The 18468-nt window shown below is 40.5% G+C and overlaps 1 protein-coding gene across 1 annotated transcript in view; it reads left to right on the top strand.

Moving 5' to 3' along the window:
* The window catches only part of POLR3B (RNA polymerase III subunit B), a gene marked incomplete at its 5' end in the record, with an annotated part of 79099 nt that extends 66047 nt beyond the window's left edge, over nt 1-13052 (top strand). Inside the window, 3 exons of the mRNA XM_082498496.1 lie at nt 1489-1602; nt 7253-7426; nt 12483-13052. Coding sequence (XP_082354622.1) covers nt 1489-1602; nt 7253-7426; nt 12483-12612 — 418 coding nt within the window. The 3' untranslated portion in view covers nt 12613-13052. The remainder of the gene's footprint in view (nt 1-1488; nt 1603-7252; nt 7427-12482) is intronic.
* Between the last annotated feature and the right edge of the window lie 5416 nt (nt 13053-18468).

Below are 18468 nucleotides of genomic sequence, written 5' to 3'. Positions count from 1 at the left end.
TGATTTTGTTTTCCTTACCCAGTCCATATTCCATAAATTGTATATCAAGTATCCTGGTGTTTGAAACACTTTCTATTGATCCATCATGGTAACTTTTAACAAATCTGACTAATCTTGTTTCCTAGGGAGAATAAAATCATCTAGCTCTAAAAATCCCCCATCCCCAAACTTCAGCTTTGTAGTACCCTATTTAGAGACTTTGCTTTGGGATACTGATATTCTTCCAAACAAATTTCACATGCTAAATCTATTTGTTATGAAATTTGAAGGCAGATTTCATAACAATGTGGAAGTTTGCAAATTCCAAATGTCTAGTTAAGTTTTATTATTTTCTTCAATAGGCAGCTTTTGGAATAACACCGCATCATGTCAGTAATGACTCTGAATGGGAGGTACAATACTGTTGTCTCCTGCTTGTTTTTACATTGCACATACTTTTTTTTTTTTTTTTTAAATAAATCAGTGGCAGTGCTGAGTTTGCTTGTCTGTGTTAAATCTGGTCATTCTTAGTGCTGAAGGTGGTAGCTGGGAAATGACTGAGTACATTCAACTGTTGCTTTCCGATCTTTAGGCAGTTATGCTGTTCTTACAGTTGGATGTCTTTTAAACACAGAAGTCTTTAGCCATTACTCCAGCTCATAGAATGGCGTAACACCCTCTGTACCGCTTACAGATGTTCCCAAGCTGATGCAAGTGCCTAAACACAGTTCTCAAGAGCCCTTTTACCCAGCTCGTCTGAGCCACCAGTGCCAGCTGGGGCAGCGATTTTGTCCTGGGCAGTGCTGCAGGGGCAGCCACGCTGATGCACAGGTGCTCAGGAAGGGCTTTCACCCATCTGGGCCTTGGGTTGTGCCTCAAACGCGCAGGGAGTATTGGTGGATGGAAAGACTGTCAAGCTTATAGTGTGCCAGTGCTAAGCTATCCTTACAAATGCAATTTCCTTAAAGTGCTCCTACAAAAATGATGTTTTGAGCATTTATGCTGTATGTATTTGTTAACATATATGCTTACCCTTGTTTTGTGTGTGAATGATGTAAAGCAAAGGAATGTAAATAGCAATATCTTGAACCACTCTTCAGGGTCTGACACATTTACAGTCTATATCAGTTACTGATGACACTATGGAAACAATCCTGCACAGACAGAAGAGGGACTTAACATGGTACAGTTGAAACGGGTGCCTGCAGCTATAGCAGCATGGCTATGCAGCGTATGGCCAGAGAGTTCAGGAGCTTGTTCCTCACTAGGGTGGATACAGCAGTATGTGGTGCTGGAGGCGTACTGCTCTTGTGTTCAGAAGGGTTCCTCATAGGGTTTTCAGACTGATTGCCCTGACAATGTCTCTAGGACGTGTTTCTCTAGGACTCATGATGCCCAGATTGTTTCAAATTCCTCCTGTACACGACACTTGTGTCTCTTAAGGTAAGTAAACTAACTGTGAATATTGGTTTTATTTTGTTTGTTTGTTTGTTTTCTTTATTCCTTCAGGGAACCTTTGGAAGCATATATCTATTTTGGCCCTGTGTATTACCAGAAACTAAAGCACATGGTGTTGGATAAAATGCATGCAAGAGCTCGAGGACCCAGAGCAGTGCTCACCCGGTATGGTTACAGGCTGAGCACAAAATTCTTGTGCACATTCAGAAGTGTGCCCAGCTGACTGATGGGTATAAAGCAAAGTTTGTTTACCTTTTGATACTTGACACAAAATGCTATTACCTAGTAATACACTGTTATAGACTAAAAGCTCTCACAGTAGACTGTGGCAGGAAGTTGTTCTGAATGTCCAGGTGTGCTCTGTGTGGTACAAAACTGAGTTTGCTTCTAAGACTTCTGTTAGCAGTTGGTAAAAATACTATGTGCCGATTCACAGTGCAGACTGTGGCCCTTTCCTGACAGATTGCTCATATAGTAGGTATTTTAGGATGTTTTTTTTTCTTTAACGCTTGTACTTTTGCAAAATCAGGTATGAGCAGAAGGAAGAAATTTCTTTTAATATTTCAGCATCATTTGGTATTCAGCATGTTAATATTGATGCGGCCCATGTCTTCACCTGTCAAGGCAAAGCAAATGCATTGGCCCTACTGTAGCGCAAACAAGCATTATTCTAATGTGTATCCCTGGTATACTGCATTTTGGCTTGCAGACTCTTCCATTCAACTCTAAAACTGAATTTAGGGTTGTATGTGCTGGTCCACAGTTATCATTCAATACTGTTCAGGAGAATAGAACTTTCACACTAATAAATTGCAAAAGTTACAGAGATGCCAAGAGTAAATCTCTGTTTTTATTTGCCCAGTTAAAGACGTGTTCCAAGTTCCTTTAGAGTCACGATCATTGCACTAAGCCTGAACTTGGTTTTCTCTCCAACAAAAAGGTTGATTACCATGTTGATGTCTTCTGGTGTCAAATTTTGAAGTCAAACAGGTGTAGTCTGAGTAATAGGTAATATAAGCCCCTGGAGATGGGCTTATGTTATCTGGACCTTTGGGGAATTTCAAACATCCTGCTTTCCCTTTTCTCCTTAAAGCCAAGCTCTATGGCTGCTTGCACTCATGTTCTAAATTGCTGATATTCCTGGCTCACAGGAAACCGTTTAGTGGCACAGGCTTTGCTTTGAGGAGGCTTCTAGTGGATCGTTCACCTCTCTCCATCACAGTAGGATTATTTGCCAGAAAGTGAATTGCCAGCTAGTCTTGAATATTCTAGCAAAGATTATTCCAAATGTCCTTTGCCAGTCTTTCTGGACTATCATGTACACCATTTATACCTCACCTGCTGCACGGTGGTACTCTTTATTTTTTTTTGACCAGTCCCTTTTGTAGTGTTTTTGAGATGTAAGCACAAAGTCATGTCTGTCCTGCCCTTACTCTTCCCTATAACAAGCATGATTCACATTCTTTAATTTTTAATTTATTTTTATGCCTGTTATCGTGTGCTGATCCACTTCTCTTGCCTTGCCTAACTGCACAAGTTAGCAAGTCTGTCCTCTTCAATAGGTGCAACTTCTGCCTGTTGATGTGCTATTAGAGAATAGAGAGGCAGATCTCTGCTGTAGCTGGTACAGAAGTATCTTTCTGTTTTGCTTTTCATTGTCTTATTTCCTATGCCTTTTGGCTTTTCAACCTCATGCTGTCTGTAGGACAAACGGAAGTTGTCTCACACTTTCCATGAAAGTAAATACCAATGGTTGAACTGGGAGACAAATCACGAAAAGTTTTTGTAATTCTTGGCTGAACTTTTCCACCAACCACATGAGAAAAGCAAGAGCAGCACAACCATTATTTCCTACCACAGCTGCTTGCCTGTATGAACATAAGTGATATTCTCAAATAATTGGCTGGCTGCCCCATTTACTGTTCTTCAGTGTGTTAGTCATGGTATTGGTGCTTCACACAAAAATGAAAACTCGCTGTCTTAGCTAACGGTACATGCAGTTGGTTTACTGGAGCTCCCAGCTTACCTAGATCCTTTGATCTGCTTTTGTGTTGTCTCCACAACTTCTTAGCTGTTTAGAGATACTGAATTGAAATGAAACTTAAATCCCAAGTCAAGGTAATGTTTACATGTAAAGATGAAAGCGGTGTGATTTCCCCCATCCCTTACTTTCTTTGAATTCTTTGTTCCAGTCAGTAGCATCATACTATGTAGCAAGGGCTCTTTATTTGACTTTCAGGAAAGCTAGTGGATGTTCAATTTATGCTGCCTCTTAACTAGTCTTTTAGGAATTTTCTTTTTTCTCCTCAACTAATTAAACTTTTGTTATTGCCATTGCCTCTACTGAGAGGGTCAGCTTTGCCAGCTTTCATACTCACTATTGTTTTATCATCCATTGCACTTCCTGGAGAGTAGATTGCCTCCAACATTGTTTTTTGCTTTTAAAAGTAATCCTGTAACAGCTTCCAATATGGAATTTGGCTGTTGATGTCTTGAATTGGATTTTATTATATATCAAAAATATCTTAACTGGCAGAGCAAAGCTATATTTCTGTCTGGAATAAGGCCGAAGACTTGAGTTTCTTGAGCATCACTGATTCTAGACATTATTCTGATTAAAACAAGACTTTGTAGAATTTCAAAGCAGCATTCTGTCAACACAGTCAAAAAACACCAGGATGTTGCCCTCTGAATTGGTATTTGTTAAATGAAATGCAATACTTAATTTATTTTGCTATGAGTAGTTGACAATTAGTTTAAAACATAGGCCTATATATGGTGTTGCCTAGATACTCAGTCCTGTTAAATCTTTTTAACAGATAAACTGCTTTTAGTTTTCCTTACAAGAGATCAATATAAGCTTTCTGCACACGTAGTTGTTTTGATGGACATGGTCAGAGCTGCCACCTGTGTGTCTTTTGAACTTACTAGATATGCCAGTTCCTATTATACTGCAAGGGAGCAATGTGATGACACTGGTCAGGGCTCCTCTCTGTGCTCTGGGGCCGTGAGAGCACGGTACGCCCTCCTCCTTCAGGCAGTGTTTTTTGAGGTAATATTCCAGTTCTTGGGGATTGAGTGTTTCAGCCAACGACTCCACGTCGAGTTAGCCACTGGTTTTCCATAACAGGCACAAGGGAGATCTGCTGAGACCTACAAGCCCTGCTTTTATTCATGGGGGTAGGCTTATTTTCCCCCACTTGCCAAGGAAACAAGAAACAGGGCCATAAAGCTGAACCCACTGTTCTTCCACAAAATGCAGAATTAGTGCCAATAAATTCTTAATGTGCTTAAAAACACTGAAGTTAATTGTTTTATGCTTTTTTCTAAATGCAGTGGTTAAATAGTATGAAGACCACTTGGTCTTATTTTTTTTTTATTTAAAGAATCACTATGTTTTATTTAGCATTTAAGAATTTTAAGAACTTACTTTTTTTAATAACAAAAATGTCTCTCTCTAATGATATTCCCAATCTTATTTTCAAGAGTCTGCTTTGTTTTCAGAGTATTATATTTAGAATAAAGAATGGAAGTTGCCCACGGCAACAGCTGCAGTGTACATGTGTATAGTGGGAAAGGGGAAGCACAAATGCTTTATAAATACTGGTTTAACATTTTAAACAAACTTTGGAGTAAGGAATTTTCAAACTCATGACCTGGAATAAATATCTGAGAGACTTAGGGAGCATAAAATAGACTCTTTGCAAAGGCCCATTCTCAATATTAAAAATTTTGGTACTTTAGAAAACTGCTTTTTAGGGAGGGAGGATTTTATTTGTTTTGTTTTTTTAATGAGGTCATTTTGACAGTGAGAGTGAAATATTTAAGAACTTAAGACTCAAGTTGTTTTTTTTTTGTTTGGGGGATCTTTTTGTTTGTTTTTTTTTAATGGGATTTCAACTGCCTTAGAAATCTTCATCCTGTATCTGTTGGAAGACCCATAGCATATCAGCTCTTAAAGGGCTGGAGTTGAGACCCCATCATTTTTCAACAGGTTTTACCCTCCCTTAATTGGATTGAGACTTTATTGGGGCTCACATTTATAAAGCTATTTTGTCATTTTATCGTGTGGAAGAGCATCTGGTGAAACTTCTGAAAGTAAGCTTGTGCATTAACTAATATTACAGAAGTCACTTGGTAAAGGAAACTCAGGCACTTCTAGCACCACAGCAAATGCCTGTATCTTTGGAGGCCCCAACTGCTTTTAAAATCTGCCTCTTGGGACTTCAGAAGAGAAACTTGTGTTCACCGCAGGGTTAGTCCTTCAGAGCAGCGTCTGAACAGTGATGGTGCCGTCATCTGGGGAAGGGACCCTAGGGAGTTTAATTAGGATGTAAACAACTTCTATCCATTCTCCCAACAGTGGGAAAAATAGAAGGTTATATGAATGAAAAAGATTATTTGAATTACAAGCAGATTAGTTTTAAGGTTCCAGCGTGGTCAGAGTAAGGGAAACTACTTCCCCCTAAAAATAAATATAACTTGCATCTTTAGCAGATATTCTGGTTTGGTAATTAGGTATATTTTTTTACGCTTGTTACAAAAGATTATTAGATGTTGAAAGTTTTTGTAAATCCTTTTCTCTGACTTGCAATAAGCTGGCAAAAACTTATTTTAAATATATTTAGTATGCTTAACAAATTTGGTTATTTAAATAATATAAACAAAATATACTCCAAAAGTTATGGGCCAGATCTGTCATTGGATATTCTAGGTGGATTACGCTGCTGCAGATATCAGAAACAGCACATAAACAGGGGCTTTCACTGAGTAGTGAAGCCTCTTATGATTGCCAATAACATTTTTCTAATTCCTTCTCTTTGCCATGTTTCAGGGAATATACTAATATGGAAATATTTCATAAAATGCACACTAATTTCATAAAATTAGTGCTTCAGGAATTTAAGATAGTTTTTGCTTCATAGTTCACTCTAATACTTGCAACCTGAGTACTACAGCGTTGGGCTAGCACATGAGAGTAGAACTAGTACTGTATGAAACTGCACTATGACAAATAAGAGATTAAAAGTTTTGACTGTGTCCAACAAAAAAATATTGGCTTATACAGTTACAATGTTAAATAATATATTGTACCTTGCTTTTTTACCTCAAAATTTTTAGCGTACATTTACGTTGCTTTGTTAAAACTTTCCTCTAGCACCATGAGGACAGGAAGTCCTTCCTGACAAAAAATGAGTTTGATTTGTGTTGAGGAACTAGAAAACCAGGAACCTGGTCTGTTAACAGTCAGACATGAAAAAAATAAACTAGATAAATGTTACTTTAAAAAAAAAAGTAAGATTTCAATAATGAGTTGGTAATATGCATACTAATTGTTGCTGCTTTGTTTTGGTATTCTCTATGAGATCAAAAATTATTTTAAGAATTTATTCGTAACTGTAGTTCAGCTGAAACACTGGCTTGATGATTCGTTCATTAGCTGCTGAATTTAGTTAGCTACAAACTATAATGAATGTCTGATCAAAAAAGAGTACCGAATCTGTGCCCAGTTTGTTTTGGATGCTGTTTGGTATCTTTTTGTTTTCACTTATTCAGCTATAGTCTGTGAGGTAAAGAGTTGTGGTCTGACGCTACAGTTGCCATTCACAGAACTATATCATATGGCTAGCACAGGAGCAAAGATTAATTGCCTCAAATTGAATAACACATTTGTGAGATCAACAACTCTAATTTGTAGAACACTGTTGTCCATTGATCCTGTACTGTTCCTATAGTTTGAAGACAAGCACTCCTAGAGTTGTAGACTGTATGTTCTGGAATATTTACTACATTTTCTCAAATCTTTATTTCAAAGGCAACCCACTGAAGGTCGATCCCGTGATGGTGGTTTACGTCTTGGAGAGATGGAACGAGATTGTTTGATAGGTTATGGAGCCAGCATGCTTTTATTGGAGAGACTGATGATTTCAAGTGATGCCTTTGAAGTGGATGTTTGTGGACAGTGTGGTTTGCTTGGGTACTCAGGCTGGTATGTTGTCTAATGCTTTTTATAAATCATGGCATCCCCTCCTCACTTTGTGCATGTGAAATGTTTCATATTTAAAAAAAAAAAACAAACCTTGACCTCAGGTGCATAAAGTAAAGCAGTACTGAGTAAACGTGCCCCTATGTAACAGAACCTTGCCCTTGGTTATAGTGCTTCTTAGTTTTAAAATGCTCACAGACAACGATTAACAGTCCCATGCACCTTAATCAAAACCCATGTCAACATTCAAAATTGGTATTTGGAAAATTGTTGAGAGGGGATGGTTCTTTATTATGGTCTGATTAAAGCTAGGACTAAAGTGAGTGTGTAGTCAACGGGCCAGGGGTGTCTCCTGTTGTGGGAGCTCAGGTGTTGTCTTCCACAGCCAGCTGTGCTTGTGGGAAAGGTTACCTTTGCTCTGTGTGCTGCCTTCCTTCCCACCCTTGCAGGGGATTAGCAAACACCCCAATCCTGTACATCACCTGTTTTTTGAAAAGGGAAAAATAGCTGTGTTAATGTGCTTGACTATTCTGACTTCAGAAGGTGAGTCCTAGATCTTCCATGTACGATCACATGTTGAACCTCTCAAGGCTGAAGAGAGAGAGTGGGCACAGAAGAACGAGAGAAGAAAGCAACATCTCCCACTCTCTTGTTCTCTCGCTGTGGGGTTCATGATCACATGCATACTGCTTTCTTTGGCTGTGCCCCTCCCAAATGCCTTTTGCTTTGTAGCCTTATAAAACAAGGAGTTCCTCTTCAAAGCATCAGACAAATGCACCAGTCCCATGTTGGAGCCTGAGACAAGCAGCTGTCGGGTTGGAAGTTCAGCTGGCATCTGCCCAACTGCCTTGTCCCTAAGAAACTTAGCTCCAGACCAGCTAATGGTCTTGCTGTCTTACACTGAGTCCTAAGCCAGTACTGAGTTTATCTCCTGCAAACAAACTGGTTTTCCATGTAGGGGAAGCGTAAAACTGTATGGCAAAACTATGTGGAGCTCACGATGAGTAACACTAAGGGCTTTGCTCTAACCATCTTTTCTCTACAGTAATTTTCAGATGCTACATTTAAAGTTCCCTGTAGCATGCTGGAAGTATACCACTATTATTAGAAGATAGGAAAACTTCTTTTTATGTTCTTTAGAGGTGAGGGAAAAGTTCTGCTTTATCTTGGTTTTGTTTTAGCCAGGAAGAATAAGTGAGACCAATAGAAATTTATGAGATAAAATATTCTTGCAAGCTTTGTGAAAACAGGTAACCTGGAATCCCATGATTAAGTGGGTAAAAAATAAACGGTGGGAGTTCAAGTTACAAGTTACTCTAATATTTATGTTGGGTGAAGATGGGGAGTTGGAAGGAGGAGGAGAAAGATTCATTTCTAAATACCTCAAAAGAACATTGTTGGAAACTTGCTGCATCTTGGATATCAATATCAATCTATTGGGAGAGGCAGGAAATTGGACTTTATTCACTTCAGTGATCAAGAGTGATTTTTTTTTTTTTTTTTTTTTTTCATGATGTAATGAAGTGGGAAAGTAAGGTGTGTTCTCAGTTTGTAGATGGATAAAAGGGACAGCTACTGTTTCTGCCCTTGGTGAGACCTTTGTTCTGAAGTGTGTGGCTTCTGGCCAGAAACCAAGCACCATGTTTGTCTGCTAACAGCAGCAGCAGTTCTGCTCCTTGTGGAGCAGAAGCTCAGACCAAGGTAGGTAAACACATGTGAAATCCAGCGGAGAGACAAGGCGTGCTCTGTGCATCCTATTGTGCTTGGTGGTTTTCAGTTGGGCATTGTCCTACTGGCTTTTGTGCAGTATTTTTGAGTCCTGTTTTTCTTGAGTGTCTGTACACTGTGTGTGACAAGTGAGGTCTTTTTCTGATCCAGGTCTCTTAAAACTACTGCAATGCAGGTAACAGTTGAAGGAAGTTGTCTGAAAGGGATGGGCATGCCATAAGTCAAACAACCAACCACTTCTGTGTAAAGCACGGCCTTAAAAAAACCTCACATGCAGGTGTGGCTCAATTATTTTTCTTTTTATAAGACCTTGGCTTTCAGAGGAGTCTTTGAAGATTTTCAGAGACCACAGAAAGTGAGGGCACCTTGAAGAAAATTAGGAATTTGAACTTTAGAATTAGTATTACATGTTATTTTTCAGGTGTTGTTATTACATTTCATATTTTGAAGTTTGTAACAAAGTTTAGTAACTCTTTTTTAAGTAACTGTGAAAGAAACTACTCTCTCAGAGCGAGCCAGACATTCTTGCAATCTGATTCTGTGAAAAGCTGTCTGATATGTGAGGGTAATCGATAAGAGGTAGTTTCTGCTAAATGATATGCTGTGTCTACCAGTAGCTGAAGCAAGTGGCCCTATAATGAGCATCACAGTAGAGACCAAGTCATTAAAAGAAACTTCCAAATGGGCCTTTTCAGTGATTCTGGCGTTAATAAGACATTGCTGCAAGAAGCCTTTTAGAAACATATTGTTTGGTGGCTAGCATTAAGGGCACTTGTCTTAAGGAAGACGAGCCCTTCCTCCCAGACAAGGACAAACCACTGAGTATGTTCTTCTGCAAGATAGTAACAGCAGATCACTGTTGGGGCCTGAACTGGTACTTTCGCAGGGGAGGTGGACTGTTGTGGCAGTGACAGAATTTGTCTCTGTAAAAAAATACAGTAGAAACTTGCTATGATGTACCAGTTTTATATAAATTTTCCAACTTTGCTGTTGTACAGGTGCTCAGAGACAGGACTCCACTCAATGCAATGAGCAGAATCCAGTCCTTTTTTGATAAGATGAGAAGTTATTCTGATCCCTAGAGTCTGAGCATTTTCAAATATATATGAGGAAACATTTTGTTTCTGGTCCAGATTCAGCCTTGGCACAGTTGCATTTTCCTGTCCAGTTTAGTATCAATTCTAGCACCAAGTGGTCTTTCAAGTACTTTGTGTGATCTCTGCTTGACAGAGCTTTGTGCTTACTGCACCTTAACCTTTCTAGGTGATCCCCATCCAAGTACAAAGCAGGCCCAGAACGGTGTAGCTTTGAGCCTGGGTGTAGTGAGTGGTCTCTGCTCCTCAGTCCTGCTCATAGCAGAAAAGTTGTGCCTCATCAGGCTTTCAGGGCTTGCAAAGCTTCTATTGAGAGCAATTGCTTGGTATGTTATCATTGGAAAAGGGCTTCTGTTTAGGTCGCTTCCTCCCACCATAAAAATGTACCTATGCTTATAAAAGGGAGCAGTTCTAAACCTGCAGTTGAGGCCTATTCTGTTTTACAGGCATGCTCGCTGTAACATTTCCGCTACGTAACAGTGTCTACAGGAGAAGCCTGTTCCAGGGAAACACTTAGTTCAGTCTATTACCTTCTTACTGCCTATCGTCAGATTTAGACAAAGCCAAAGCAAGTACTGGGAGTAAGTGAAGCTTCATTCCTCATCATGAACTGCAGAAATGTAATTATGGCTTCTGTACTGCTGGTTGAAAGCTTTCTTGGTTTTTAAAAAAATAATTAAATAAATAAACACCCCAAGTATGGAGCATGTGGAGGTCAAGGCAGCCACAGTTTTCTTGGAAAATAACCAGCTCTTCAACCTGCTCTTTAAATATGTCTGTAAAAGAGAAGTAGCAGAGTCTGAAAAAGTAACTGGAAGACTAATGCCAACTCTCATAACCAAGAACCTTATTAACACTAAGCAACTTTATTGGACCTGTCACTATTGACTTCCCGTGTGCTCTAGGTCAAGTTCACTGGTAACAGAAAAGCATTGGCTTTATCGTGAATGTTGACTTTCAACCTCATTCTGTACCACAGAATCACGTTGGAATTTTGCTAATTCTTCCTTAATTGGATCTTTCGACTGTTGATGACTTTATGCCAGAAATGTAAATTTAAAACACAGAAGCAAAAAAGAGAGCTTTGTTAGACCATTAGGAAGTGCTGAGTCACTGTGTGTTCCCAAAGGCCTGGTTTTCTCAACTCTCCAAAACCAGAAGATGGCATATACAGGAGAATGAGGAAATAGGGAGGTTGGAAACTGATATTTGAGAGAAAGATTTTTAATTTCCTTTGTGTATACACAGAGTATGAAATTAAAGAATTTAAATAGTTGCTACCACCACTGAATTTGAGTCCTGACACTGGAAAGAAGGGTGAGTGACTAGTCTCTATATTCCTTATATGGTCAAGGTTATATCTATATGACAAAAAAGCCCTTTCCCCCAGAATTTTAAGATCATTATTTAAGTAAAGAGCACAAAGAATATGTGTTAAAGCAGCTTTGGCTGTTCAAACAAAGAGATGTAAGATGAGAGATGCCTCTTTTCTGGAATATGAAATGATTTGAGACATTATAAGGTGAAATTGTGTATAAGGAGAAGACCTAAGTGTGAACCTTCTGTCTTCCTGCCTCTTTTTTGTGACATGTATATAAGACAAAAACTAGACCGTTAACCATGTTGTCGGAAATACTTAGCTTTGTTCACCCCTTTTCCGTCATTATGCAATGGTGAATTTGTGTTGGCAGTTATGTGAGTGGTGAAGTAGAAGTCAGTCCTGTTAGCTACTGAGCATTGTGATTCTCCTCCAAGAAAAATGCAGGTTTAACATTAAGATTCTATTGACTTCAGTCAGATTATTTAAGGGCTTAAAGTTATGACTGACTTAAGCGCTAAAATGTCTCTCAAGCACTTGGCTCTTTCTAGGACTGAGCCCAGTGTCGAAATGCAAGTGGACAAAGAAACCAGTAGATAGTGGCAACTGTTTTTTTTTCTGCAGAGCTTCATTCCCTGTTCCCCAGGGCTCAGTATCGGGGATGGTTTTCTTTAATATCTTATCAATGACCTGGACAAGGGGATCAAGTGCAACCCCAGTAAGTTTACAGGCGACACCAACTTAGGTGGGAGTGTCGACCTGCTTGAGGGTAGGATGACCCTACAGAGGGATCTGGACAGGCTGGTTCCATAGGCCGAGGCCACTGGTATGAGGTTCAACAAAGCCAAGGTCCCTTCCAACCTAGACAATTCTATGATTTATGCACAAACTCTGACCTTCTTTTTGTTTGTTTCCCTAGGTGCCACTACTGCAAGTCATCATGTCACGTGTCTTCTCTGCGCATACCTTATGCCTGTAAACTCTTATTCCAAGAACTGCAGTCAATGAACATCATACCTAGGCTAAAACTAGCTAAGTACAATGAGTGAACAAGATGAAAAAGATGGAAAAAAGTACTTTACAGAAATTGAAATCCAGCATAACTGGAAGATTTTTTTTGGTGAACAGGAATAACTCTAAAACCTGAGTGGGTAGAAGGGAGGTGCAAGACAGTGTAAGAAACCTTTCATACATACCCTACCTGTTTTTAAGTTGACAGGGGAGACTCCGTCAGTAGAATACACGAGGACAAGTTCTGAAAGCCTTGATTAGTCTGAGTGAACGGGACATGTGGGAATTGTGGAATAAGGCCACGATCCAGCAAAGCACTTGCATCACTTCGGACAACCCACGTTGGTTTTGAAAAGTGCTTTGCTGGACTAGGGCTTGAGCTGAGCTAAATGCACATCCTGTTCATAGAGGTTAAAAATGTTTTCCAGACCAGTGTAATGTGAAAGACTAATAAATGTTTTAAATAATACTGCCTGAATACGTGTTGATGGTTGTGTAAGGATGGTAAAGCCTTCTTATAATGTCTAAACCATTTTCCTATTCCTGAAGCATTTTGTTAAAGTGTTAAAATTTTTGTTAAGTAGTGTCAGGCTTAGAGAAATGAAACTACTGTCTTGAGAACTTCAAATCAGATGTTTTGAGTGGGATTTCAATATGCAGGTGCATTTATGTGGAAGCAATGGTGTGATTATCCTGCCAATCTGCTTTCAGCTCAAAACAAGCAGTTTCCATGAAGTTCAAGGGAGGTGACTGCGTATGCAGCAAGTGCATGATACAGCTTACAGATATCCATTCAATTCTTACTGAGTATAGTAGATTTAATAATAGACTGGCCAAAGCCCTGAGAAGATGGGCTGCAAACATTAGGTACTGATGTATGCTGTCCTAGGACTTCAGAATTTTTTTTTAAATATGGACACATCTAAAACTTTTTCTAAGATCAAAATAACACAAAAAAAGAACTATGAAGAACAATAAATCCTCCACTGACAGTGAAGCAAGTTTGAATGACCTGAAGGGATTTAGAAAGGGAACAGCTGAATTTTTTCATGAGATCTAAGGCCTAGAACTAAAGCAGTGGATGATCTAAGAGTCACTTAGTGCCCTAAACTCACCTGATCCCTTACTCAGCAAAGCATATGGTTAACTTATTAAAACAAAGGAGTAGTCCCACTGAAGTCGAGGTGAAGTATGTGCATGTTCAGGTGCTTCAGAGAAGGGCAGCACTCTAGATCAAGGAGGATGCAGAACACTGCCTGGAAGTCCTCAGATGTTCTTTGGCTCCTCATATGGCTGAATTGTGCATGCCGATCCCAACACTGCTCTTGCAGTCATGTTGCTGCTGTTCTCTTAACTCCTTAAGAAGCATAGATGAGTACCAGCGTAAGTAGGCTTGCTTTTTACGCTTCCACTAAAATGCTTAAACTAGTAGGTTTGTGTCTGGGCTTACAAATCAAGTCCGAAGGGATAGATTTTTTTTTTTTTTTTTTTTTTGCAAGTGAACTAATGACAACACAGATGTCAACACAGCACGTTTGGATTGGAAAAGCTCTTGAAGCACCTCTACTGGGATCTGAACAGCTCGGAGTTATTTACAAAGAGTTATAATAGAGTGACTTACTGCTTCAAACTGGAGGAAGAGGTTAACCAAAAGCCCCAACCAAATTAACAACCTTTGCTTTACTCCCTGAGATTACTAAACTGAGGCTCAGGTGGACCAGCAGAGGGAGTGAGCCTCAAAGGTTACAGCCTGCTGGGGGGAAGCGGGGTAGTTTTGACCTGGCTCAAGGAAACTGTGCTGAGGATAAGGTGTTCTTGCTAGCTAGTGTGGTCTCCTAGGTTAGACGGTCAGAGCTACAGGACATAAAACACTAAGCAATGTGTACAGTTACACCAGCGGAAATTTAAGCAGACATAGCAGAGATGGAGGAGGAGCAAATGAGTGTGCTTATGCATTACCCTACTCTGAGAACGGGTCTCTGTGCAACCCTGAGGGGTAACTTTGCAGCTAGTTTACCTCAAGCTGATGAAAGTGTGGGCATAAAAAGTTTTGTGAGAGCGAAGGAAATCCCCTGCAATAGCTGAAGTTTGGGAAGAAAGGGGCAGCCTTAGCAATTGTGGATCCAGAAGAACATAGAGACTAGACATGTCTAGCAGAAAGTGAGAGTCATGCACCCTCAGTTATTCTGGTGATACCTACATCAATTCTATTTGCACATCCCTGCTGTCTAACCTAAGCCTGTACGTACACCCAAGGCTTATTTGAGTGCAGATTTGCATTGAAACTCTGATTTTTACTTTTGCCCCTCTTTAAGAGGCTACCTATGTTCCATCATAATAGACACCTGCAAGTAATCTCTTGGCAATGGAATAAGCATTACAAAACCAACAGCAGAAGCAGAACGAACAGCTATGGATTCCTGGAATATGGTTGGTCAAAGTGGCTATTCAAGGAGGGGATCCTACCTCAGCCAGGAAAAATTACGGCACATGGACTGAGGAGGTAAAACACATTCTCAGAAACTTAGAGCTGTCACGCTACTTTCCTCTGGTGAGCCTCATCTTTGCAACCCTTTGAATTATCTTCCTAGCCAATCTCCCCTCCCCCCCTCTTTATGCAGTGAATGCCTTCACAAAGAGGTCTCATGTCAGCTAACGGCTGTACTGCTGTGACTAGACTTGCCCAGATCAACCCTGCCATGACTCTTTGTCTAATTGCTGAAAGAGATATAATATTCTGAACAACACTTGGCTTTAGCACGAGGAGCTGTGGCTATAAAACTGCCATAAAGTTCTCATGCCATTGCAACTTCTTTATCTCTTGTATTTAGTGTCCAGGAGAGGCTTTCTAGAAATGTTATTCAGCATGAAGGTCAGTAGCGTTAGTCCCAGCTGAAATGCCAAATACAGTCCACTTTCTGAGGTAAGCTAGAGGTGTGTGATGCTGTTGAAAGAGATATCAAATTCCATATACCATGTTTAAATCACGATTTACTTTGCAGATAAAGAATTAAATGCTATTGAAAGGCAGAAGCATTTACAGACGTAGAATTCAGTAATTGAGTCTAATATTTCACTGCAAAACAGAGACATTAAGTAAAAGCTGCCCCTTCAAACACTATACATGTCCAGCTCTACTGTTCTGCTGTGAGAAACAGAATCAAGCTGGGGACGGGCTGCAGGATGATGCTGTGGAGCAGAGCAAAGCACAGGTCTTTTACCCAGTTCTGGAACTGTGGGCAAGATAAGTCACTTGTGCAAAGTTCAGAATAACAGCCTCACTTCGAGTTATTTACATAACCCTTACAAGTTTTTTACCTTTTTTTTTTTTTTAAGGTAAATGTTTCCAAACTTAGAAAGTAGAAAACCAAACTATAAAGAAAAATGAAACCAGACTGGCCAGTTTTGGCATTCAAAGAGGATATAATATGAAATATAGGTATACTGAGGTTTAATAATTTTAAGATGTGGAAAGTAAAGGGCTCTCACTAAGCCCAATTGGTTTTGTTTGTAATACCCATATCTCATTAAGAGTTTTGCTTACAAAGAAGCTTCAACGTGCAGCAGACTCCCTAGTTGTTGCTTAAACAGAGGGAAGAAACAATGAAAAATGTAGACCCATGACGATGAGAAATTGCCCTATGTCTTTTCTCGGGTTTTCTGATGGTAAATAGAATATCTGTGGTTTATAGCACAGTGGGAATCCGTCATCATTAAAAGCCTAAAAAGACTGAAGAATATTTCATTGGTTAGTGATAACCAATGGCAAACTAATGAATAGTGCTGTGCATCTGAAAATGGGTCTGCAAGTCCTGTTCAGAACACACCTGTAAAGTCCAATGGTAAGAATAACTAGGAACTGCGCAGCTGCAAAACCAAACTAGAAGGGCTGAAAACGTGTCTGTACTTTCTCTGTCTCGAGGCTCTTGAGGGCTAGGATGGCTCCAGCGTAAGGGAGCACAAGCCCTGAAACGACCTACCTGGCTCACAGCCCTGCCACAGTGACCCCCAGGAGCAGCGTGGGGAGCTCCTCAGCCGTGTTCCAGCACAAGCATCTCTGGGCTGTGGCACAGAGCTGGCTCAGCACTGCCGAGAGGCCCCCCCCAGTCGGCTTCTCCTCCAGTTGGAGCTGAGGATTGTTTTACAGCCCATTGCCGATTCAGCAGGGCCATGGGGCACTTGATGAATTCCCTCCTCCGAAGAGGACGTGACTTGCCCAGGGCCACAGAAAGACCGTGCCAGAACTGGGATCAGGACTCCGCAGTCCCCAGGTGCCAGACACGTGCTTGCCTTAAAACTGAGCACTTCATCAAACCGTAAAATCCAGCCAGATGGTGACTCTTTGCTATTATCTGGACCAGTGCTGGGAGGCTTAATGTGCGCAAGGCACGGTGAAGATCTGGATTCCAGTTTCTGTGTCTAAGGCTCAGAAGCCCAGAAAATGGATCCATGTTTTAGACCTAAATACTGCAAGGAACTTGAGCATGTTTGAACCCAAGTTCTGACTTCAGTCCATCCTTCTTGTGAAATGTTTCTGTCTCAGCCTGGACCCACCAGTTTCAGTGAGGGAGTTCTTTCTTTGGGAAGGGGTACAGAGGCACAGGAGTAAGGACTGGCTGCGTTGTCAACCTTACTCTGCCCCGTGTACGTGGCCCGGGTCAGATTTTCTTCTTCCAGGTAGCAAAGGCTGCATGAATCATCCAGTGGATCAGTTTTGCCTCTCAGCAGTCCTTTAGGAACTCACTGTATGGACCCAGGAGGCAAATATACCCTCTCTGCCTTCCAAAAATATGAACTTATGTCCCAGAACACCAGAACTCTCCGTTAAACTCTCCAAACCCAGGTCAGAGCCAATACAGAGATTTTTTGCAGTTGGAATTTTTAAAAAGCGCTTTATATGACTTTATTCCTGTCTCAAAGTCAACAGCAAAGATTCCTGTTGGCTACCCTGTGAATGGACTTGGGCCTTTGTTCCATCTTTTGAAAAATCCTTTCAAGCTTGTGAGCAGCCTATTGCTCTCTGGATCTTGCTGCTGGGGAAAAAAAAACAACACACAACAAAACAAAACAAACAACTATATATTTCTCCTATTTACAGTTACCCCTTTATTTGTGCATTTCCTGAGGCAGGTACCTCTGAGGTGGTTCCAATGACCACGTATTTTTTCCAATAGCTTCATTGTGTAGGTCTTTGTCCCCTCCTCCCAGTCAGTATATAAACAGCACGTTAGTTCAAATCAAAAGCAATTCCCTGCTGCTAACCACAGCAGAGCCTTTGTCTTTCATTAGCATAAGTTTTGGGGAGCCACTTCACCTATGCATATGCACTACCATTCCAGGCGGCGCATGGTAGTTATTGTCCACTCAGACTTAAAAACAAAACATTGTAAACAGAAAAATAACTCAAAACCTAAGAAATCAGTGTGCTAAACAGTAAAGTTCTAATTTCTTGCTAAAATTATGTTCTAATAATGGAAATGGTTTTCCCTTGAACTCCTAGTGAATTCGAAACTTAACTCTGCGCGTGGGCCGCACCCTGCCAGTCAGGGGCAGGCGCTGAAGGTAATTCTCCGTGCTCCGGGCAGATCAAAAGAAACTCATTATCAGTCGGTCGTCTAAAAGGATATGACAGCTTCACATCCAGTTTTTCGGCAGCTTGGATGCAGTCTGGAATGGATGTTTTCTGTGTCTGTTGTCTATAATAGCTTTTAGGGCTGGCTCTTCTTCCAACACACAGTACAAATCCTCTGGTAACTAGTACCAGCTACACACAACAAAAGCCAGCTAAATCTGGTGTAAGCTCAGAAATCAATGACTGCTTGCCCTTTTCTCATACTAAAGTCAGGAAGATTCTCCCAGGCCGAGCGTTCTGGGCAGCAGCCCCGGGGGCAAGG

Source organism: Vanellus vanellus (assembly GCF_965231255.1).
Source record: "Vanellus vanellus genome assembly, chromosome: 1".
In the NCBI taxonomy this organism is placed as follows: Eukaryota; Metazoa; Chordata; class Aves; order Charadriiformes; family Charadriidae; genus Vanellus; species Vanellus vanellus.
Note: the sequence above shows the minus strand (reverse complement) of the source record. Positions and strands in the feature narration are given on the sequence as shown.